Here is a 25,901-nt window from a genome sequence, read left to right on the forward strand (position 1 = left end):
AGATTTTAATTTAGAGATTTTACTAAATGTGAATTCTTTGAGTTATTTTAATGGAAAACAGTTGTATTCAGCTAGACAGCCCTAATAGCTTATATTGTGGTATTAGGGATGAGTTTAGAAACAGCCTTGTTGGGAGGTACAAACAGGTGGCAGGTATATCAGCAGTCACTATAAGGTGTGGCCCCGGCAGGCCACAATGAAATAGAACATCAAGTACCTGGTCATAACTGCTTTCACACTTTCAAAGAAATTTTCCCAGGTCATGCTCAGATAAGAGTGAAATTATTTTGGAGTATTAGCTGGCAGGAAAGGCATGTATGTGTTGTGAAAGCTGAGTTCGATTTTGCCAGAAGCCAGAAAGAGGATGTATAACCAGATGGGGTTTTCATTTAAAAAGCCGAGGTTTTTTTTCTGCTTTTATGTGATGGTTTGTGGATACTTCAGTACCTTGTTTCCTTTTAGTATTTTCCTAGCCTGTGGCTAAGTAGTTAGTTGAAATAGATATATAACATTGACTTTTTCTATTACGTGGAAGGCATTCAGATAATTAACAAAGGAAAATAAATCAATAACACAAAACTCAATTTAAGTGTCATTTTTTCCTTAGGGCATATTGTGCAGAAGAAAGAGAGCTAGCTAGCTAAGAGTGTTGGACTTTTGGGTGCTGTCCAGCCCCCTGCCTAGTCCAATGAATAAGAAAACTGCATGTCTTTCTTCTTTTTAGTGTCCTTCAGAGATGTGCCATTATTATTTTCTTGACACATTCTGTGAATTACTAGATTAGGCAACAGTATTGAAACATAGGTATCAAAATACAATGTAAAACAGAGAAATATGTGCTGCTGGTAAATGTGATTCATCCATCAAAATTTCCTTTTGAATTCCATTCCACAGTCATGTGCAAGCTCCCCAGCTAAATTTGAATGTGGCTTGCTTATCGAACTTACTTATTTTTTCATTTTCTTTTAAAAATGTTATCTCTCTTGACTTATTTCTTAGGAGGGAAATACTCATGTACATACAGACTTTTTCCAGCGTCTGTTTCTTGTTGATACCATGGTAATATCAAAGAACAGTTTATCCATTTGATGTATTCATATTACTCTGTCAATCATGATAATTGCTGGGATATTTAAAAATTGTAATTGTGTACTTCTGAACATATTATTTTACAAACTTGAATTGAAAAACATGAAGAGGTTTCTGGTATTGAAATTGGAAGCCCTTGCTGTAAATGCTTATGATAGTGACACTTGAATTATGTCTTATCAAAAATGAAGTGGCATTATATACTGGAGTGAGCCAGCTGGCCTAAATTCTTTCCCCGTTTCAACAAATAATTTGTTCCACAACTACATAAGCAGCTTAACCTCTTTGGACTTCATTTGCAAACTGAAGATTTTGAGCTAAGCATCAAAAGTTTCTTACAGATGCATAATTACTGAGAATAAGAAGGCATTCTCTTCTATTCACAAGCTTGATATCAGACTTTTACTCTTTGGTCATTCAGTTAGAGAGCTGAGGACACAGCAGGATAAGACACAGACCTTCCTCTTGAGGTCTTATGGTCCAGTGGAAGGAAACAGGCCCAGTGATGAGATTTTTTTTTTTAATGCCAGTGTTGGCATAATACTTAGAAATGTCATAAAAATTTATTAGTTTGTATACCCCATTTCAAACTCAATTTAAGGAGGAATGTTTGTTCTAGAGCTATTGATATTTGCTTTTTGTTTTGATTTTTTAGGAGCATACTTAATGAAAAGCGCCATAAACTGAAAAACCAAACATGAGGGTAGCAGGTAAGATATTTAATTTAGTAGAAGTAATTGTACTTTTTAAATCTGTTTGTTAAAGAATGACTAAAGGAGAGGGTAAATAATCTTTCTTGATATTGAGAAAGTTAAGCTGAAATATAATCTAAAGAATTATTTAGTCCTTTATTTTTAGGTAGTTGGCAAATCACAAATTGGACATTTAGTCAATAATACATAAGTTTTTTGTTGTTGTTGTTCAAGTCTTGTTGAAATTACAGGTGAGCATCTTAAATCTGAAAATCTGAAATGCTCCAAAATCCAAAACTTTTTGAATACCAATACGTGATGTTCAAAGGAAATGTTCATTTGAGTATTGAGGGTTTCAGATGATCAGATTTTGAATGTTTGACTGGTAAGTATGATGCAAATATTCTAAAATCTGAAAAAAAAATCAAAAGAATATATATAATGCCCAAATAAAGAATGGTTTGACAACCTAGGGAGGCTGATTTTTGTTCTAGCTTCTTGAGAAAAATGAGTTATGAAGTTTTAAAGTTGAAATGTTTCATATGTATGTACTTAAGAGGTATGAAGGATTTGATAAAATACATTTTTGCTCAGTATTTGTTCAAGTTTAATCTGCATAGGTGAGGCTATGTATAAGAACATTAATCTGTTTAAGAAGCATATTGAGAAAATTAAAAAACACCATTAGATATTCATAATATTAAGGTAGTTATATTTAAATATTCTAAAAATGGAGGGGCTGGTGACCTCTTCCTGCATGTGTAGTAAAAATAATTGTGTTTTCTCCTATCCTTCCTATCAACCAAAGCCCTAGAAGAAATACATACTTTACATGGAAATTTCTACTAAGCATGTGCCCAACATAGGTAACTTGTAATTTCTCAAAATCAAGATAATTAGTCTTTTTCTTAATTACCATCTATCTCACCAGCAAACCAACTGTTTTCCTAAGGGTGCATCTCTTAGAAATGCGTAAGGTCAAGTTGGGTGAACAAACCAGTCTTCATACTGTGGTCATACTTGTATAGATTCAGGGGCAATTGATTAAACATCATGATTATTAAACACAGATGAGGGCTGTTACAAACACTTGTAGAAACTTGAAAAACTGACTTTCTTGTGAAATTATAAAGCATTTTTTAAAAGTAACTGTACAATTGTTAAAGAAAAGTATTCTCAGAAATGAAGAGCTTGTTTGTGGTTAAAATAAATATTGTGTTTTTATGTGTGTGTGTGCATGTGTGTGTGGTATATGATCTTTGAGTACAGCAAGACTTACTATTTATGATTTCATGTCTTCAGATGATTTTTAAAGTACATTATTTAAACATGCCAATTTGAAATAAAGTAAGTTTCTTCTTCTCACATAATTTTAAATTCATGTTATTTGAAATTAACTTTGTCATTTAGTCCGTTTCTCTGGTTCTCTGACAATTCCCAGGTTAATTGATGAGTAATTATTCACTGAAGCTTATTTTGTGTTTGGCACTCTTCCTAGTATAGGTCTTGAGGGAACTGCCTTGAATGAATGAATAAGGACAATTAGCTATTAGTTTATTGCTTTTAACTAATTAATCTCTTCTAATTTTTTTTTAAATCTGATTGCTTTGAAATATCCTCATAGCCATTCTTCTTACAGTGAGGCATGAATATCTGAAGTGTTTACTTTTTGGCTAATGAAAAACTGGAACACACTCAGATAAGTGCAGTATGTGACTAGGAGGAAGTGAAATCTTATGGAAAGCTAAGAATGGGAATTGTGGTTGGTATGGTCATTTGAGCCTAAATGGCTCCATCAAGTCCAGAATGGGTTGCTGGTTCTGGACGCAGGCCAGCTCTGGGGGCGATCTCTGTAACAGAAGTTCCAGAACTCTACCCTCAAGGAGTCTCTGCTAGTTTCTCCACCTAGTTGCTCTGATGGTTCAGTATAAGTGAGTAGGTCTTGGTTTAAAACTCAGTATTGCTGCTGACTAGTTATGTGACCTTAGACAAATGATGTAAAATTTTAGCCTTGTTTTCCTTATTTGTAGAAGAAAAATAATGCCTTGAAAAGCTATGCAACTGAGATTATGCTTATAAAGCATTTAGTGCTACAGAAGACACTAAGGAAACGGTATATGTGAGTGTGTATTACGTGTGTGTGTGTGTGTGTATATATATATATATATAATGTTTGTATATTGCTTTTTTTAAAATTTTAGGCTCAAGGGTACATGTACAGGATTGTTATCTAGGTAAAATAAATTGAGTGTTGCAGGGGTTTGGTGTATCGATTATTTCATCACCCAGGTAGTAAGCATAGTACCTGATAGGTAGTTTTTTGATCCTTATCCTCTTCCCACCCTCCACCCTCAGGGAGGTCCCAGAGTTTGTTGTTCCCTTTTATATGTTTGTGTGATCCCTTCTCAGTGTTTAGCTTCCATTTATAAATAAGAATATGTGGTATTTGGTTTTCTGTTCCTCTGTTAGTTTGCTTAGCATAATGGCCTCCAGCTTCATCCATGTTGCTGTATATAGCTTTTTTAATGTAGGCTCATATTCAGCTTGGTATAGAATTTAGTTTATAATGTTCATGTTACTGTCTTGATATTTTAATTATTCAGTTTTGAACAATGAAGTTTTCATGTGATTGTTTTATGGGACAGGGAAAAGTTATCTCTGGTTGCATGTGCCTATGATTGCTAGAAAATAATTTGGTAAGACTATCATGTGACATGTAATTTTCGAGCTTTTGGTCTTAGTCTTAATTGATCAAGAAGGACTATGCCACCTGTTACTACTTATCTACTTAGCAAACAGTTGTTGATAGTATTACTATATAGAATGCACTCTGCCAGATCCTGGGGAGAAGAGTTCAAAGCCTAATGAAATTTTGCTGTCTTACTTATGCACTAAAAATGTAGCCAACTTCTAGTTGCTCTTGAAAATAGGAAGCATATTTTGGAGGGAACAAGGTAGGAAATGGAGAAGAGAGGCAGGAATTGATTAGTAGATTAGTATTGTAGTTAGGCTTCCTCATTGATCTTTCATTTCTATATTAATAGTATTTCTTTTGGCTTTTTTAAGACTTTATTTTTTTTTAGAGCAGTTTTAGGTTCACAGCAAATTTGGGAGGAAGGTACAGAGATTTTCCACATACTTCCTGCACCACTCTTCACATAGTCATCAGTAGAGTGTTTCTAAGTAGAAATGAGTAGCCTCTGAGAAGCAGTAGCTTTCTAAGCATCTTCAGTTCATTGAAGAGTCTGCCCACTTGGAGCTTTCCATGCAGCCATGTTATGAAGCATATGCGACAGATACCCAATTATATCTTGCAGGAATGAAGAAGGCCTGTCCTAAGGTACTAATGTATTCAGTATGAAGAGGAAGTCTTTGCTGATTACCGTACCAGTAGGGCTTATATAGCTCCAGGAGATGTGTGGTTAGTGATAGGACAACAAATCTAACATGTCACTCAAGAATTCCTTGCTTAGTGGACATCATAGCCTTAGCATCCCCGGAAGGTCCACTGTTTTTGAAACATCCTATATTGTATTGCTCTATATATTTGTAAAGGATAAGGACTGTGTCATTCAACAAACTTGGTGGTGGTGTTCCATTAGTCATGACACTTTTGAGTAGTCAGCAACTAATAGGTAATTTTTTTGCATATAAAACTAGGCAGATGGTTCAAGCAGTTCTTTGTCTAGATAGCTAGATAATCTGAGAATTCTTTGGTCAGGAAAATTCTTTATCTTGAATTGTTTGTATAATTTTTGTGTAACTCAATTAAAATTAAGAGCTAATAGATACAAAGTAGGAATTTATTAATCTTAATTCCAAACATACATTTTTTCATTGAAATGCAAAATAAAAGTTCTGTAGGCTTATAAAATTATGCTGAAATATTTCTGCCTTTTAGGTGCTGCAAAGTTGGTGGTAGCTGTGGCTGTGTTTTTACTGACATTTTATGTTATTTCTCAAGTATTTGAAATAAAAATGGACGCAAGTTTAGGAAATCTATTTGGTAAGTTTTATTTTTTTTCCTTTCTGAAATCTTATATTTGATGTGGCCTAAAGTTTTATCAGTTATCAGCACTGAGTCACTCAGCAGTTTATTTAGAAAATGAAATGTAATTGTTATATATCCATAAATGTGATTTGTTAGAATATTTAAAAGTATAATAAGACATCTTGGAATTAATTTAGTATAAAGTATGAATATTCTATTAACATTTGGAACATATGTAATGAGTCTCTTTTATACATTTTTAGAGGCATTAATCATGACATTCTAACTGCACTTCTAAAACATAAAATACCTCCAGGCTTAAACTGTTTTCCCATTTGAGTTGGCTGCTAGAAAACTTGAAGCCAAATCGAGCCCTCAGTTAACCATATGATTCGGAATCACAATAATCCATTTTAGATACCAGCCATAGAAATCCATCTTGCAGCTGGCTGTGGTGGCTGGCACCTGTAATTCCAGCTACTCATGAGGCTGAGACAGGAGGATCACTTGAGCCCAGGAGTTCAAGGCTGCAGTAAGGTATGATCATGCCGCATTGCACTCCAGCCTGGGTGACAGAATAAAATCTCATCTCTTAAAGAGAAAAAAAAAAAGAAATCAGTCCATTCTGCTTTCCTACCCTTATTTTCTCTCTGTGGAGTTTTTTTTCTAACCCACTCATTTAATGTTGCCATGCCATACTGTAAATGTACCATTATAAGGTACCTTAACCTAGTTTGTTTTTTTTTTTTTCTGAGACAGAGTTACGCCCTTGTTACCCAGGCTGGAGTGCAATGGCGTGATCTCGGCTCACCGCAACCTCCGCCTCCTGGGTTCAGGCAATTCTCCTGCCTCAGCCTTCCGAGTAGCTGGGATTACAGGCACGTGCCACCATGCCCAGCTAATTTTTTGTATGTTTAGTAGAGACGGGGTTTCACCGTGTTGACCGGGATGGTCTCAGCCTCTTGACCTTGCAATCCACCCACCTCAGCCTCCCAAAGTGCTGCGATTACAGGCATGTGCCACTGTGCCCGGCCACCTTTACCTAGTTTTTTAACAGAATCCTTAAGTTCATAAAACAACATTTGAATGTTTTTATAGGAACTAGTTATACATAGTGCTATTGTAGATGATTGTTTATGAATATCTTATTGAATCTCAAGTAATTGCCAAGCATGCATTTCTTTTCTATAAGTATAGCATTATGAGAGTGAAGAATGTAATTTAATGTTGACATAAAAGTGGAAAACAATTATTAAACCAAGGTGCTATTTAAGAGCACAGTCATGTGTCACCTAAAGATGAGGATACATTCTGAAAAATGCATCATTAGGTGATTTATGTCATTGTGAGAACATTACAGAATGTACTTACACAAATCTAGATGGTATAGCCTACCACACACCTTGGATACATTGTACAGCCTGTTCCTCCTAGGCTATGAACCTGTACAGCATGTTACTGTACTAAATTCTGTAGGCAGTTGAACACAATGGTAAGTATTTATGTATCTAAACTTGGAAAAGGTGCAGTAAAAACATAGTGCTATAATCTGATGGGACTGCCATTCTGTGTATGGTCTATTGTTGACTGAAACGTCATTAGGCAGCACCTGACTGTAACTCTGAATCTCTTCTGGAAGCTGTTTTCGTAGACTTTTGTTATTTGAAGCTAGTGAAATGATGAGATTCTTCATAGATCCTTGTACTTACATTGAGTAAACTATGACTAAATTGTTGTTTATAATATTACATAATTAAGCATGAAAAATGATTAATCCTAGAAACCATATTTTGATGTAATAGGCAGAAGTCAGTTGAAATAACTGAGATCTTTGGACTAGCAAGTTTTGCCTTCCATAAATTCATGTTTGAAAAGAAAAATCCCCAAGACCTAATTCAGTTTCTGTTCTCATGCTGCTGTGAAGAAATAAACCAGACTTGGTAATTTATAAAGGAAAGAGATTTAATTAACCGACAGTTCTGCACGACTGGGGAGGCCTCAGGAAACTTATAGTCATGGCAGAAGGATAGCAAACGTATTCTTCTTCACATGGTGGCAGCAAGGAGAAATGCAGAGTGAAGCCAGGGCAGGGGGAAAGTCCCTTATAAAACCTTCAGATCTTGTGAGAACTCACTATCACGAGAACAGCATGGGGTTAACTCCCTGCCATGATTCAGTTACCTCCCACCAGTCCCTCCCACGACACATAGGGATTATGGGGACTACATTTCAAGATGAGATTTGGTGGGGACACAGCCAAACCATATCACTCCCTTTCACATCTAATCTGAAGACTCCATTATTCCAGTGCTTCTCAAACATTAATGCCAAAAATATCTCCAGAGAATCTTGGTAAATGCACATTTCAGATTTAGTGTCTGGAGTGGAGCCTGAGATTCTGCATTTCTGACAGTTCCAAGATGATGTTGAGATTCCTATCCATGGACTGCATACAGAGAACCAAGGCTTTAGACAATTCTGATATGTAGTCTTCAGTTTTGGCATAAGCCTTTTCAGGTGACTTTTCTTATAGTGACTACTTAAAAGTACTTTCTTGTACAGGTTGAACATCCCTAATCAGAAAATTCAAAAGCTGAAATGCTCCAAAATCTGAAACTTTTTGAACATCGACATGATGCTCAAAGAACATGCTCATTGGAGCATTTTGGATTTCAGATTTCTGGATTAGAGATGTTCAACTGGTAAGTGTAATGCAAATATTCTAAAATCTGAAAGAATTCCACATCCAAAATACTTCCAGTCCTAAGCATTTTGGATAAGGGATTCTTAACCTGTATTGCACTGAATTCCTCCTTTTGTACTCTCAAGTGATTTCAGTTCACTGATCTTGTTTCTGCCTGCTGGAGCTCCCTTTTTCATCACTCACCGCTCTGTTAAATTGTAGTCATTGTCAGACCTTTCTTTACAAGTTTTCATCTTTTCTAATAATGGAATCCTCCCTTTCAGCCATTCCTCTTGATAAACTGGTTATTTTCTTCCTAAACTTGTTTGTTTTCCAGCACACATCCTAAAATGAAGTATCCAGGTTCCAGCATAAAGTAGTTATTGCAAAGTATAGTGAGATTTTACTGTACTTGTTCTGGTCTGTGTACTTCTGTTATTACCTAGTGGCCAGCCTTCTGGCCTTTGAGAGTATAGTTGGTTTCAGTTGAATGACGGGGCGGAAACCACATCGAAGGCATAAAGGACTTGTTCCATGTTGCTCTGGAAGCAGTGTGTATGGCTAATTATTCTGAGACATGTTGAGAGTAAGGGAAGAAGCTTATGAGATGGTAGCTTGACCCAAAAGCACATTGCACATATTTTTCTTTTTTAGAGTAATAGGCTCTCACTTGTCTATAGGCCTTAAGTGAAAGTTCAGTGAATGACGAATGCCAAGAGACTGAACCAGCAAGCAAAGGAGGATCTTTGGGAAAAGGAAGGCAGTGGGACCATTGGTACAAATAGAAGTTATATGGGAAAAGACCCAATGTTTTTAGAAAGAAGAGTAAAGAGAAGGCTGGTTGAAGCTATAGTGTGATATAGGCACTGTGCACATGCAGCTGGTGGTTCTTCTCTGTGGTAACAGTCATGTCTGTCCCCTTCCTTTGTCCTCCATCTTTACCCTACTTTAATCTAGACTGTTTTTATAAACACATAGTGATGTTCCTATGTCATTCCTCATCTCTGATACCTGCCTATCTCACTACTTTCAGAACCGTTTTCTTAAAACTCAACAATCTTTAGTATTTCCTATTACTAGAGGATAAAGCCCTAACTCCTTACTTAGGGTGGCACCCAAATTCCCCCAGCCTGCCTTTCTCAGCCGTTCTTCACCTCTCCTTCCTGCACAGGTCACACTCTTGTGCCAGTCTGCAAACCTTCTGCAACTTCAAATCCCCTCCTGTTCTTGAAGCCCTAGCCTTTGCTCATCCTAGTTCCTCATCCTGCACATCTTTCTCACTTTTCAGAACTTTGCATAAATTCCCCTTCTTTGGAAGAAATTGTGTTTGAATCTCCCTCTTTAAGAATGTATTGCTTCTTTTTCTGAATGTTTGTTCTAATTTCATAGTACTTATACTTTAATTTGGCACTGATTTTAATCAGCCTTACATTAAATAACTTTATTCTTTTTTTTTTTTTTTTTTTTTTCCTTTTTTCCTGTTTCTGTCTCCCTTCACCTAAGAATGAATCTTAAAGGCAATATTTTGGTGCTTCACTCAGCATCTAGCATTGGGTGCTACAGATAGTAAATGCTGATTGAGTGAAAAAAATGTAGGTAACCGAGAATTAGGATTTCTACATGGAAAGGAAGAATATTTCCAAAGTGAGATTCACAAAAAGCTATATTAGTTGGAAAATCACTCATAGTCGACTATGAACAAATGTTGAGCTACTTTAATCTCCTACTTTTTATTTTTTTGATTTTTCCTAATGTTGAGAAGGTGCATAGTGTTCTCGCATGCATTTTAGCTATTTGATTTAGACATTATTAGGGCAGGTGGTTATTTGATGTCAAAACTGAAGTGTAGTACTTTGTAACCTCACTGGTTGCCAATCTATTGAATTGGCCAAAATTTAATTTGTGTGGGTTTATTCTCATTTCAGACTATTTTAGCGAAGATGGATGTATGGTTATCTTTGTCATCTGTTTAGTATCTTAGTATATGAAAGGATAGTGAGTTTAATCCAGCAGGAGAATTCTTGCTATAATTACTGTCTTAAGGACCCATAAGATTAAATAAATACAGCTCTTTTGGTGATTAGTTTTCCATTTTTTAAACTTACTTGACAGTTTCTATTAATTATGTAGATTCATGTTTATTATATAGTATTAATTTAGAAAAATAAAACACACATTTCTAGAAAGGAAGAATGAAAATTTTGTCCATAATTAGTAGTTGAAATTACCAATATCAATTGTGAGTTTTTAAAAACAATTTTTATAAAACTTTATTTTGAGATAATTGTATTTTTTTTACAAATGCATTTGAATATACAGAGAGATGCTGCATACCCTTTACTCAGCTTCTCCCATTGATAATGTCTTACAAAACAATAATACCTTATCACAATCAGGATATCAACACAGATACAATTCACCCATCTTACTCAGCATTGTGGCTTAATGTAGTGTTGGTTTCCAGTGTGAATACTTAACTAGTAAATGTACTAAACACAGTCCGAATTATTTTTGTGTATACTGATGCAGTAAATACTTAATGTTCTATTGAATTGATTTATTTTTATCCTTTCAGATTTAAACTCTTGACAAGCAGTATATATATATAAATTATTTGAGACATTATTATAAAGTACAAAATAGTTCTGATTCGTTAGCCTGACTTATTGAAAGACATTCATTGATGAAATGCAATAACTAAATGTTTATTATTGTTTCTTGAAGTGAACATTGTATATGCAGAAAGAAATTAAGGATTAAAGCTATCAGTGTATTTTGAGGGGAAGAAAGTTGTAGGAGAGGAGAGATTTCTGTATTTGGATGTTGTACCTGTATTCTGTACTTGGACAGCAGCCTGTTTATAAAAATCAGTTTATCTGTTTAGTCACCAGGTGCTAAGACTTAGTTTAGGCCCTTTGGATTTGATGTGTATTGGATGAAAAATGAGGTTTTTCTGGAAAGAAAAGTCTCTCACAGGAGTTTCTTTACCTTTAACCATCTACTCCCCTTACTCTTACATAAATTAAATGGAGGTGATATTATTTACTAAAAGCCTGATGATTAAAAAACTGATTTTCCCAAAATTATATCCCAGAAAGTTTTTTTTTTTTTTCCCCCCTGAACTGAGTGTAGATAAGGTTTGTTTTCTGCTTTGTTTTGGGCAGTAAGCTTTTTCCATGTTATTCTATTACCTTCATGGTTTTAATGGTGCATAATATTCTACTGAGTGTTCTGTTGAGTTAAGGAGCTTTTATTTACTTGATTGTTTTCCTCTTTTTAAACATTTCAATACAGTCTTTTAGCTTTAACTTTCAGCTTACCAGTTTGAGTATTGGACTTACAGGAAATTCACAATTATCTAAAATAGTACAAAACTAAAAACTGTGTGACTATTTACAGCAAGACAGCTGGTTAACATTTATCACACTGCATGCTTATTAGTCAAATCAGGAAGGGCTGTCCATGATACTTTGATGATCTGAGTTGTAATCTTCCTAGGCTAAGATCAGATGTTACTGCTTTTAAAAAACCCTAACGGTAATTATGATAGATGGTCAGGTTGAGAACTACTACATTCAAGTTAAGATTTGACTTCATGGATTCCATGAACTGATAAATTATAAATCTTTGAGTAGTGACCTTCTTCATCCCCCTCCCTGGCCCTCGCAATCACCTAACCTCACCACTAAGATAAGTTCATGTGTATTCTCTAGGGCTTTCTTTGCATATCTATACACCACCCTACAGCAGCAACAATTTTTAAACACCATCATAGTCACCAAATTAATATTTATAAACATTAAAAGGTAGGTTTGTATAATAACTTCCTGATTTAAATTTAAATTTATAGTAACTAAAATTCAAAACAAAATGGAAAGGAAAAAATAAAACGTTCCATTAGTATTAAAGTACTACCCTCCATTTCTCTACTTAATAGTTTATAATGAATTCTACAGTGTAATGTTACTTTCTCACTTTTTCTTATGAAGTGATATTCATGTTTTATTTGTTGTATACTGAGTAATTAGTTGAACATTTATTTTAAAATATATTTTAAAAGTGGGTGCTTATCAATAGGCTCATTCCTTCTAACAAAAGTAATTTTTTTTCCAGCAAGATCAGCATTGGACACAGCTGCACGTTGTAAGTATTTCCTCTCAATATTTTATATGTGATTTATTCTGCCTTATCTTAGGCATATGCGAGCTTACATTCAAAGTGTCAGTATTTCAGTGTGAGCAAAAACTGATTGAGAAATTGCTTTTTAAAGTTAGAAGGATGCTATTTGATTGGACAGCCCAAATACTTTTGGTAGTTATTCATGATGGATATTTTGTGTTTTTTTAGCTCCAGTATTATAAGTACAGAAATCGGTGTGAGGAGTAAGAGCAGAATTCCTAGTTAGAGCAGTACTATATATGGGCGGGTAGTCAATGGGACATTAGGCTTTTTTTTTTTTTTTTAATGATCCTGGAGGTGACGATTTTTTTGTGCATGTATGGACTAGAAGTGCAAAGTAACATTCAGAACCTCCCACATCCTGAAATTTAAAAATAAACTCATAGTTAGAGAAAATACATTTACCCTGATGAAGATCATATTACTTGATCCGTTTATGTCCATTATTAGTTTGTTTTCTAGGAATTTCTGGTGTCTGTTGTGGGGTTTTGTTGTGTTTTTTTTTTTTTTTCTTAATTTTTTTGGAGGTTCTTTGAAACCCTCTGGGGGAAAAAAATAGCATGTATTTTAAGATATGTGTATTTGATGTTTTACGTAATGCCCTTTGTGGTTTGAGATTTGAAACAAAGTGAGGTAGTCTATTAACTTGTTTTCTAAAAAAAAAAATAAAATAAAATAAATCATGTTTTCTCCCTCAAAGCTACAAAGCCTCCCAGATATAAGTGTGGGATCTCAAAAGCTTGCCCTGAGAAACATTTTGCTTTTAAAATGGCAAGTGGAGCAGCTAACGTGGTGGGACCCAAAATCTGCCTGGAAGATAATGTGTAAGTATTTGTTGAATTGAGATTGTGAGATGTGCTATTAAATTACAGCCAATTGAACCTGAGTTTAATGGATATTTTGAAACCTGGAAGATAATGTGTAAGTATTTGTTGAATTGAGATTGTGAGATGTGCTATTAAATTACAGCCAATTGAACCTGAGTTTAATGGATATTTTGAAAATGTATTAGGCATACTTTATTAATGGAAAGTGATTTCAATTTTATTAGTTTTTTTTTTTTTTTCATGAATTCAAGGGGCCTTAAGTTCTTAAATTTTCTATTAGCGAATGACTAAGAACATAACACTTAGGTAGCTTTAGAGAGATGAGAGATTTCCTCTGAGTGAATTCTCTAGATCTGTACTGTCCCATTTACTAGCAACAAAACACATTGGCTATTTAATTTTGATCCTTAAGTATTAGGAAGAAAGTTAATTCACTTAAATTAAAATGAAAAGTTCAATTCCTTGGTATTTGTCACCACATTTCAGGTGTTCAGTGACCACATGTGCCTCATGGTCACCAAATGGAACAGCAGAGAGGACATTTTCGTCATGGTAAAAATCCCATTTGCAACATTGCCCTGGACAATGAACATGTTCTCTTATAAACCTTTCACTTAAAATATTTGAGTGCTGTTTGTCGAAGTATGACGTGATCCAGTGATAACCTGAGGTTCATCGCAGCACAAACTGGTTGCCACTAAGCTGAATGGTTTCATGTGTTGAGATACTCTCTAAAGGATGTTTTTTAGGATTTTTCATATTCTACCTCAGTATCAACTGTTGTTTGAAGGTTCCTGCCACTTAAATTGCAAACCCTACTTTTAATTGGTGGCTTTTAATATGCTATTGCCTAGAAAACTAGACATGTGAGCTTATTTAAACTTCATATAAAATAATACATTTGTCACTAATTATATCAAAGAGATAGTTTTATAGCAGAGAGGAGACCTAGGCAGATTTTTTTTCAGCTGTTTGTGTGCCTCTTCTTTTTAATATAAAAGCTCTTAAATTTTTATCCTAGCTGCTTTTCAGGTAGTTAGCTATAAGAAGTTTATTGAGTTTCATGGGACAACACTTTTCTTGTAAAATTAAGGGACTGAGCTAGACGATCTTTAAGGTCTGTACTCATTTTCTTTTTTTCCTTTATTATAATGATGATATATTGTTAATCCATTTGTCTTCTGATTTCTCATTAGAATAGTCCTGTTTTACTGACATGTAATAAGACACTTGCATTTTAGAAGTTTGTATGTTTTTGAAAACATTTTCATTTTCTCTTTCTACCTCGTTTGGTTAAATAGACCCCAAATTTGATTCTAAATAACAGGAACAAATTTCTTTTAGAATACCTAGCCCATAGATTATCTTGGATATCTATTCTGCACTTTCGATGCATGTAAATTTTAGTTCAGAGAAGATGAGATCAGACTGTTTTTACTAGCAGGTTATTTATTCACAGATTAAAACCGTAAACAACAAACACACTCAGAAAAAAAGTTCCACTGTTTACCCACATGGCCTACCAGTTCCTATGTGTCCTGACCTTTATTCACTTCTCTCCAGAGCTTCCTGATCCTGGAGGCTTGGAGCATGCTCTTCTGTCTAGGATGATCTTTCCTCACTCTTCACCTGGCTGTCTTCCTTCTTGTCCTTCAGTTCTCAGAGTACATACCACTGTCTTAGAAATTGTTCTCTATCCCTCAACCTAAGTTAGCCAGCTAAAGATCTAATGTCAAAAAGAGAACAGTGCATAGACAGTGGAGCTTGGTAAAATACACACTGGGTTTAGAGCCAGAGAATTTGCTTCTAGCATGGTGGACATGTCATGTAGCATTTGTGTTTCAGTTTTTTTTTTAACTTTAGATGGAGGCAGGCCACCTATCCATCCTTTTTTCAGGAACCATTCTGCCATTACCATGAGAGATTAAATACTTAGCAGGATTTTATATCCAAGCCTCAGCTTATAAAACTAGTTGCCACAAAAGGGTTGAATAATTGGCCCTGGATCCCCAGTGTAGACACTGCGGGGACCAGTGCATAGTCCAAGGCATTTTCCAGTATAGTCTGTTTTTATGTTGAAAGCTTATGAAAAGGTGTTTTTTGTTTGTTTGTTTTAAAGTCCAAAGAAAGAGTCTTGAGTTTTCTGAGGATTATTTATTCACCTGTTCAGTATTTTTTGAGCATAGTCCCTCTTGTCACAGAACTAACAGTTTAGTAGGGGTGAAAGATGTTTTAAAAGTGAATGCAAATATGTACTTATAAATTGTGACACCAGCCCTGCAGAGCAGCAGGGTGTGATGACTACTGGTGGAAGTGGATGAGAGGAGGTGTCCAACTTTAGATCGAGGATAATGGAACAGTTTCTAAGACTGTGTATTCTGAGAAAGGAAGGATGGAAGGGAAGGACATCCTAGACAGAAGGAAAGAGCCTGTTCACAGGCCTAAGATTGAGCAGCTCTAGATAGACATGAATTAGGGACTTATAGGCCATGCAGGTTGTATAGGAACTTGTAGGCCATGCAGGTTGTATAGGAACTTGTAGGCCATGCAGGTTGAGACTTTTTTTCTGAGTATATTGAGAGCTTGTGGAAGGATTTCAAATTCTGGCATGTCACGATTTTATTTATATTGAAAAAAGTTATCTGGCTGTCATGTAAAATAAGTAAAGAAAGAAGATAGAGAGGACAATTGCAGCCCATTGCCAGTCACTGCCACAGCTCTTTGCTACTGCCTTCCTATTGGTAACAGACTTTACTGCTTGTACATTCACTAAAATTATATAAGTAGATAACAACAATACATAAGCAGTGAGTTTAATATTTTCAGATCACCTGCTCTGAGTACATGTAACTCATTTTGGAAACTACTGTTCTTGGATCAGTGTGTCTCAATGGGGGCAATTTTGCTCTCCAGAGGACAGTGTAATTTTGGGTTGTCATACCTATGGAGGTATTACTTGGAGAGGCCAGAGACACTGTTAAACATCTTTCAATGCATAGGTCAGCTTGTCCACAAGAATTATCAGGTCCTTAAAATTAGAGTCTGGATTTGAGAAACTCTGATACAGACAAATGATAATTACGATTAGGATGGTGGTCATAAGTAGATCAAGTCAAAATCTATCATGGAGATGTATTAGGTGCCACGATGGCTCACATAAACATCTTTCAGTGCATAGGTCAGCTCGTCTGCAAGAATTACCAGGCCCTTAAAATGAGAGGCTGGGTTTGAGAAACTGATACAGACAGATGATAATTACAGTTAGGATGGTGGTCATAAGTAGATCAAGTCAAAATATATTATGGAGTTAAATTAGGCACCACAGTGGCTCACACCTGTAATCCTAGCACTTTGGGAGGCAGAGGCCTCAGGTGTCAGGAGAAACAGGAATTGCAGCTTCCCCCCCTTTCTCTTTCCCCTTCCCCTTCCCTTCCACCTCCCTTCCCCTTCCCTTCCCTTTCTTTCTCTTCCCTTCCCCTTTCCCTTCTCTTCCCTTCCCCTTCCCCTCCCTTCCCCTTTCCCTTCCCTTCCTCTCCTTTTCCTATTTTCCTCCGTTTCCCTTTTTCCTCGCTTCCCCTTTCTCCTCCCTTCCCATTGCCCCTCCCTTTCCCTTTTTCATCCCTTCCCCTTTCTCCTCCCTTCCCCTTTCTCCTCCCTTCCCCTTTCTCCTCCCTTCCCCTTTCTCCTCCCTTCCCCTTTCTCCTCCCTTCCCCTTTCTCCTTCTTTCCCTTTCTCCTCCCTTCCCCTTTCCCTTCCCTTCCCCTTTCCCTTTCATTCTCCTTTCCTTTCCCTTCCCTTCCCCTTCCCCTTCCCCTTCCCCTTGCCCTTTCCTTTCCCCTTACTCTTCCTCTTTTGTTTTTTGCTTTATTTTATTTCACTTAGAGACAGGATCTCACCAGGCTGGAGTACAGAGATGCAATCATAGATTACTGCAACTTTGAATGCCCGGACTAAAGCAGTCTTCCCACCCCTGCCTCCCAAGTAGCTGGGACTACAGGAACATACCACCACACCCAGCTAATTTTTCTATTTTTGTAGAAATGGGGTCTCACTGTGTTGCCCAGGCTGGTCTTGAACTCTAGGGTTCAAGGTGAACCCTCCCACTTCAACCTCCCAAAGTGCTGGGATTACAGGTTTTTCCTTTCTTATCAGCGCACTCATAGAACTAACTCATATTCCAATAATAACTTTCATCTGATGCATATATTCATTTGATTTCAATTTGTATGAATTTGATACTAGGAATAGTTCTTTATGTTTGATTATAATGGTGATGTTTGCTGCAGGAATATATAAAATGGTTTTGAGGGATTTTTTTTTTTAACAAGGGATCAGATAATGTTTTTGGCTATGAGAGCAAAGAGGTAAAATCAGTTATTATGTAGGTACATAATCATTTAAAATGTAACCATTTTAAAATGTAAAATCTATTCTAAACTCATAAGTAGTAAAACAAATTAAAAAAACCAATTGGTGGGATTTGGCTCAGGAACTATAGTTTGCCAAGCCCTGCTTTAAACTCACCATCTTAAGAGGTGGTAGCTGACATAGAGTAGCTATTCAAAACAAAACTATATTTGAAGATACAGTTTATCTACAGATGATGTAATCATTTCCTTTAGAATTTCGCCTGGAGGTGCGGGGAGGGGGACCTTTATATTCATGAAGGATAAAAGAAAAGATTTCAGCTTGTGTTAGTAAGGTGACTAACCTTTATACATTTTAAACCTCAGTGGGTTTTGTATGTTAGATTTTGTTTGAATTTCAGTTTTTAAAAACTGATGAGCTGCTGCCCTCTTGTGGGAAGCCTATGTCATTGTGCCTCTTTGTTACCTTTATTTCTTTGCTTTATAATAGATTTCAGTCTGTAAAATGTAACATCCTACTCCTAGATCTTTACTTGGAAAAGTCACTGTGGCACTTAACCTGTTAATCACAGCAGTTGCTTCTTAATGATGGAGTTTACTTATCTAATATATTTCTAAAAGAAACAGAACAAAGGAATTCTGAAACTTCCCTCTTCTTTGGTGCAGCTGAGCCAATAGTTCAAGTAATAAAGCATAGAACTTTTTAAATGTATGTGCCCCAGACTAGTACTTTTAGACAGCTTTGAGATATAATTCACATGCCATCCACTTTTCTCATTTATATTATATTGTCAGTGGTTTAGTATATTCACAGATATGTGCAATCTCTGCCACAGTCAATTTTAGAAAATTTTTATGCCCCAAAAAGAAACTATGTACCCTTCAGCTAATACCCTTCTATGCCTTTCTTATCCTGCCCTACTTCCCCATCCCCAAACCTTAAGTAACCATTAGTTTACTTTCTTTTTTTATAGATTTGCCAATTTTGGACAATTCATATAAATGGTATATAATATTTGGTCTTTTGTGATTGGCTTTTTACCATAGTGTTTTCAGGCTTCCTTCGTGTTATGTCATGTATCAGAACTTTATTCCTTTTATGTCTTAACAGTATTCCATTGTATGGATGTACCACATTTTCTTTACCCATTCATCAGCTGGTAGATATTTGAGTTGTTTCCACTTTTTGACTATAATGAATAACACTTACAGAAACATTTATGTCCACATTTTATGTGGACATATGTTTTTATTTTTTTATACTTCCAGGGAGTGGATTTTGTTTCAGATGTTAACTCTGTATAATTATTTGAGGAACTGCCAGATTGTTTTCCAAAGTGGCTGCATCTGTTTGCATTTCCACCAGCAGTGTACGACAGTTCCACTTTCTACACATCCTTGCCAACACTTGTTATTATCTGACTTACTGATTATAAACAGCCTAGTAGGTGTGAAGTGAAATCTCATTTGCATTTCTCTGATAAATAGTGATCTTTTTGTGTGCTTATTGGCCATTTGTGTATCTTGGAGAAATGTCTATTACCCATTGATAAATTGGGTTGTTTCTTTATTATTGAGTTGTAATTTCCCTTTTGATTAATGTTTGCATAATGTGTGTCTACGCTTTCACTTTCTACTATTTATATCATTATGTCTAAAGTGAGTTTCTTGTAGACAATGTGTTGTTAGTTTCTGTTTTAATTCACTGTGCCAATTTCTATCTTTTATTTGATATGTTTAAACTATTTTCATTTATTATAATTATTGATATTTGAGGGCTTAAGTCTACTCTTTTATTATCTGTTTTTATTTTATTTTACCTGTCTTCCTATGAGTTACATGAATATTTAAAAAATTGTTTCTATTGATTTATTTATAGTGTTTTGAGTGTATCTCACTATGGTTTCTTTAGTGCTTTCTCTCTTTACAGAAAAAGTTTGCAGACTCAAGTTCTAGACATCAAGTGAGGGAGAAAATATTATACAGTTTAAATTGAAAAATATGTCATGTCTATATCTGTTAATATGGTGGATAGCACCAAAAATGTAGGAAGTAGTCTTCTAATATTTGAAAACTCATTATCTGATTCAGTTATCATTGACAGGCAAGTGGAATTCCAACATGAATCTTCATTATTTGTTTATCTTACTTATCAACATACATTAAAGTATCATCCAACATTTGTTAGAACTGAGCTCATTCATCAATTGCAACCATAGTTTAGCTGCAGATATGAGTTTTCTGAAAAATCAACTAAAACATTCTGTGAGAATCAATTGACTATGGGATTTATAATAAAGTAAATTATAGATTTTATTTAGGAAATTGTGTGCTACACATCCTTTATATCAGTAGTTTATAATAAATTATTTGCCTATATGTATATATGTCTATCAATATATGGATATATGTGTTCACGTGTAGTCACGTGTATGCATACTGCCTCTCTCTCCTAAATACAGACCAGTTGTTAAATATTTAACAGCACACCATTGGGAGTATTACTTATACCTTGAAGTTTTGAGTTAAAAGAACTCACAATTTTGGTTTAATAATTCTAATTTGAACATTTGAACAGACTGAACTGATAACCAACGAATGTGTCACTGGTTCTTTCCATTATACAGTGTGATTGTCTTTATATCATGGTCACTGAACTGCCTGTGGAAGTCAGTTATCTCAGGTAGTCACCATGTAAGTGACTGTCATTCAATGCAGTTATTTCATAAGTACAATATTCCCTCTTAGTATAGAGGAACTTTACAGTGCTAATCGCTAGGAGAATGTTCACAGTTAGGTAAAACATTCATGAAAGAGTGCTCCTCAACTGTTTTAAAGATGGGATAGTATCTCATGTTCATTTCATGTCACACTGATATTGCAGAAAGCAGAAAAGAGATTATCTGTTGTTTGATACCTTAAGAATGGTGCAAAGTATGTGCTTAATTCCATGGTCTAAGAATAATCTGAAGCAGGACAGTACAAAAAACGGTCTATTATTTCAGCTCTAATATTTTAAAATATATATTTCTATTTGTGAATTATTTAAGGATGTTGCTTTAAAATTATTCAGTATTAGACTGTCTTCTCTTAGACATGTTTTTAATTTCCTCTGCAGTGCTGAACAATTGAAAATATGTATAATGTTTCTCTAACCTTTTTTTTGCATGACTTTCTTTTTCTGATATGTTATTGTATAATATTTAATTCTAAATTTATTTCAATTTCTCTCCCTTCAGTTTAATGAGTGGTGTTAAGAATAATGTTGGAAGAGGGATCAATGTTGCCTTGGCAAATGGTAAGAACAATTATTATAGCTTATGGATGTAATCTGGGTATTTTTGTGTTTCAAAGTAAAATGCACTATCAAGGGGTCAGGTTTGAAAGTGCTGCCCTTGATGATAAAGCCCTGTCTCCCATCCTTGCCCTGCTAAAAAAGCTATAGGTAGAGACTTGGTATCTAAGAACTCATAGCATGTTTCTTGAAAGTATCCTAACTTGCTGTGCAAGAGCTTCCCACAGGATTGTTAGAAAACAGGCAATCTAACATCACATTGATAAAATCTTGCTTCAGATTTTGGAATCCTAACAAGAAGATAGGTTGACAGGATTAAAGGGGTGTAAAATGACAAAGGATGGTGGACGATTAAATAGTATAGGGGGAGGAACAAAGAATAAGAATTTATTGTAATTTTTCATTATTGGCCACATTCTTCTGGTAGGTTAATTAGTATGAGTAAGTTCATTGAATCCTGAACATCTCAAGTTTCCCTTCAAAATCAAAGCCGAAACCCTGAAACCTTTAAGTGAGGCCTAACTGCATATTGATCCTCTCTGTTCTGGTACAGTAAGTATTCCATAAAGCTGTGTAGGATGCTTGTGGAATATATAGAAACCACTCTAGTTTCATAGTGTAAAAAGCTGTATTTTACTACTGTCACAGCAAGAAGTAAATTTTTATGTTTCTGCTTTCTTCATTTCCTTAAGTAAACGGTTTGGCATCTATCTATCTATTTCATTAATAGCAGAAAATACATTTTATAGGGCAAGTTAATGTAAATTTTATTTTAAAAATGGATTTAATGTAGAACATAGCATCTGATTCAAGGAGATACTTTTTTGTAAAAAGTTTATTTTTGAGTAATTTTAAAATAAGAGAATATGATAACAAGAATGAAATATAGCTAACTGAATTAGAATGGTCTACAGTCAGTAATGAACTTCTGTTTATCATCCTTTGGCTTAAAAGATTAATGAGAAAGTTCTATTAAAAAATTACCCTTTAAAAATATATTCAGATTTTACATTATTCTTAAAATAATGTTTTCTCTCCTAATGAATTCGCATCAATCATTGGATAAGATCATTGGTCTTCCACAGTGTATGATATATATCAGTTGCATAATTTGATATGAATTTAATCTCTTTTAGGAAAAACAGGAGAAGTATTAGACACTAAATATTTTGACATGTGGGGAGGAGGTAAGTGTAAATAGCATATGACTTTGTGTTCTTTTGCTGGGACTGACTTAATCACCTCAGTACAATGCAGCCCATTAATGAGAGAATGATGATGCTATTTGTGTTAGTTCATTTTGTTTCTCTCATTTTCTGTTCACTAATTGTCCAGTTGTATTTAAGTTATCATTCATGTTATATATACTTTGTTCTTAGAAAAAGTTTTTGTGGTGTGTAATTGAAGACAGTAATGTCAAAATTGAGATTTGAAAAAAAATTGTTTTCTACAGGATAATCAATTCAAAAGCTTTGGGCTCCTTTAGGTTTCTGTCTAAAATTAAAAAAAAAAAAAATAGGTAATTTGAAGACGAGAATAACCAATGTAAGCATTCCTAAGTGATAGGAATTGATTTTTTTTGTTTGACGTGTGATTTTTCAATCTCAGAAATAGATAAGAGCATTAGAAAGACAAGATAAACTATCAGTTTTAGAAAAGCAGTTCTGTTATTTATCCCAGTTCTACCCTTTGACTTGTGGCTAATTTTTTAGCTAGATGAATATTTGAAGGAAGAAATAGAATTTTCTTTCTTGTTCATTGGACATAAATCAATACACAGATATTTTCCCCTTCCGTATTTGGAAGTCCCACAAGGAGTGGGAATAAGTCACCAGCACGCGGAGGCAAGGGACTGGCACCCCAAAGAAGAACGCTTTTCAGAAGAATGGGTTTATTCCTCAAGTCTGAAGGAAGGCCAACACAATCTTTTGATTCTCTACGTTAATTTGAGAGATTTAACAGTATGAGGATCTCCTCTGCACCTCCCCATTCCATTTATATATTCCCTAGAAGCCAACAGTGATTAGGCTTCCTAAAATTCACATGAAGAGTTCTCAGATAATTTAGCTTTTCTAACATATCTTCAGCTTGTAATAATATGCCATGTATTATTTTGTTCTTAAATGAGATTAGGACAGAATTCCATAGCTGTCAAAGCTGTGTAAACTTAAAATGTGACCATCCATTTTAGATTCTAAAGGCATAAATTGGTCTTGACAAAATTTATTAATAGAACCAGTCTTACAGAACTGTTACTGAAATGAGTCATGTGACCAGAAGCTCTGATATTCCCTACTCCTCTTGTCACAGGTGGATTAATTACTGCCAGAAACATTCTTCTAGTTAGGAAATGGTTGCAGTTTATTGCCACCTTTGCATTTAAATTGAAGTAATGTGTTAGCTGCTTTGTTATATCTTTTTGAATTGAAAATGCTATTATAAAATATAATCAATTACAGAAAGTCCTTGGAAACTCTGCTGTGGAAAGAAACTGAGTACATTTGAAGTAACCCCATTTTGGAGTAGAATTAGACTTTGGAGCTATAAGGAACCCTGACATTGTAAAGAGTTCAAGATGTTAAGTGGTGTATAGAATATGACCTATGTATCTGGCATCAGCAGTTTATAGTCACTGAAGTGGTTTGTTTTGAAGTCCTTATGGATTTTGATGCAGTAGATAAAACGAGTAGTGACTGTAATATTTGGTAAAATTAGTCTGGCTTTTAGACCTAACCTACATTCCTTCTTCCAGTTTATAACAAGTGTTATACCCAAAATATTCTTTAAATCTGTGTATATGTGTATTTTTAGATTTTCTAAAAATTACAGGTATCTTTGAGAATTGGAGAAAAGCTGTGTATCCTTTCTAGTAAAGTTCCCTTACAAACAATATTATCCTTTATTTCATTTGGTTTTTGGTTTCTTGAGACAGGATCTTGCTGTCATCCAGGCTGGAGTTCAGTGGTATGATCTCAGCTCACTGCAACCTCCACCTCCTGGACTGATAGCAGTCTCCCTGACTCAACTTCCTGAGTAGCTAGGACTGTAGGCACATGCCACCAAGCTCAGCTAATTAAAAATTTTTTTTTGTAGAGATGAGGTCTCACTATATTGCCCAGTCTTGTTTCAAGGTCCTGGAGTCAACAGATCCCACAGTCCTGACCTTCCAAAGTGCTAGGATTACAGATGAGTCACTGTGCTCAGCCCATACAAACAATATTACATACACTTAGGGAGTTCACAAACCTCTCATGTCTTCTTAAGTTTACGCATGGACCCCAGAATGTTTTTCAGGATCCTAATTAGTCACATTACATTTCTTACTTCATAAGTCATGCTTTTACATGACTTACTATGATTTTTTTCATATTTAGTCCCAGGAATATCAGTACAAAAGACACACGATAAATCAGAAATGGGAAATCGTAAGTCGATAGTGGAATTATATTAAGGGACAAAACTTAACAGTTTTTCTCTATAAGATTTGTCTATCTTTTGGATTACTTTATGTTAGAAATTGTTGATTTACAGATACTTTATGTTTTATAATATTACTTTTAGAGATGATCATGATGGCTATTCAGTCATTTTTTAAAACCCTTAACGCTTTATTTTTCTTCAGATGTGGCACCATTTATTGAGTTTCTGAAGGCCATACAAGATGGAACAATAGTTTTAATGGGAACATACGATGATGGAGCAACCAAGTATGTAAACTTAAAACTTTACAGAACTTTTTGGAGCGATAATTTGTAATTATAAAGGCATTACATTTTCATTAAAAAAAATCTGTAACATTGAGCAAAGTAATCAAACCACCAGATAAATATAACTAACAATTTTTTTTCTTTGCTTTCTTCCTGTTTTTTTTGTGTAAGTATGTATCATGCATATATTGTCATGAAATTAGAATCCCATCATATATAACATTTTTTATACTTTCTTTTATATTCTGGTGCTTAACGTCCTCAAATTATTTTTCCTGGCATTAATATTCTTCAGTAGATACTCACCTTTATTTAAAAGTGACCCTATTATTATGTCATTAGGGTAAATTTCTAGAAATGGAGTTAATTGTCAAAGATACAAGTGTGCTGTATTTTAAATAAGTTTAATAAATAGTAGTTTTATAACTTTTTCCTAAAATAGTGTATGTTGTAAACATTTGGAAAGCAAAAGAATAGGCCAAGTTTCAGTCCGTCTCACAGTCCAGCAGTAACCATTGATGCTGTTCCAGTTTCCATTCCAGACGGAAACTTTTTTTTTTCATTTTAAATATTTAGAATGATAGTATTTATAGTACATCTCTTCACTTATGTGGTGAATATTTCCCCTTATTATTAAATATTTTTTATAAAAAATTGTTTATCTGCCTAGTCTGGTTTTTTAAATGTTATGATTTATAGCCTGTTTAATGGGTTGCCTATTGCTGGACTCAGGCTGGTTCTAATTTTTGTACTTAGCAAAATAATCTTAAAGTGGAAATGATCAATTAAAGGATTTGCACGTTTTTAAAAATGGATTTTAAAAATTTTTTCCCAATTTTTTTTGTAGAAGTTCCGTGGCACCAATTCTTAATTTTTTTAAGTTTCATTTCTAAAAGTTTGAAAAGATATTTTCTTTTAATTTTGTTGGTTTAATTTTGAATTTTAGAAGTTTAAACTAATGCCTATATAGTCAATTCTGTGTATTTTTCTATGAGTCTCATCTACTTTTATACTTGAGAAGTATTTTTCCATCTCCAGATTAGATATTTAGATTTTTTTTTCCAGTGATTT

The 25,901-nt window shown here is 34.7% G+C and overlaps 1 protein-coding gene across 25 annotated transcripts in view; it reads left to right on the forward strand.

Moving 5' to 3' along the window:
* The window catches only part of FAM3C (FAM3 metabolism regulating signaling molecule C), a 48,101-nt gene that overhangs the window by 12,298 nt on the left and 9,902 nt on the right, over window positions 1–25,901 (forward strand). For all 25 annotated transcript variants that reach the window (XM_078343896.1, XM_078343900.1, XM_078343906.1 and 22 more), the window contains 7 exons: window positions 1,745–1,799; window positions 5,683–5,787; window positions 12,569–12,598; window positions 13,335–13,458; window positions 21,068–21,126; window positions 22,260–22,310; window positions 24,746–24,830. In XM_078343896.1, the coding sequence (XP_078200022.1) occupies window positions 1,787–1,799; window positions 5,683–5,787; window positions 12,569–12,598; window positions 13,335–13,458; window positions 21,068–21,126; window positions 22,260–22,310; window positions 24,746–24,830 (467 nt within the window). In that variant the 5' untranslated portion in view covers window positions 1,745–1,786. The remainder of the gene's footprint in view (window positions 1–1,744; window positions 1,800–5,682; window positions 5,788–12,568; window positions 12,599–13,334; window positions 13,459–21,067; window positions 21,127–22,259; window positions 22,311–24,745; window positions 24,831–25,901) is intronic.

This window comes from Callithrix jacchus, chromosome 11 (genome assembly GCF_049354715.1).
Source record: "Callithrix jacchus isolate 240 chromosome 11, calJac240_pri, whole genome shotgun sequence".
NCBI lineage: Eukaryota > Metazoa > Chordata > Mammalia > Primates > Cebidae > Callithrix > Callithrix jacchus.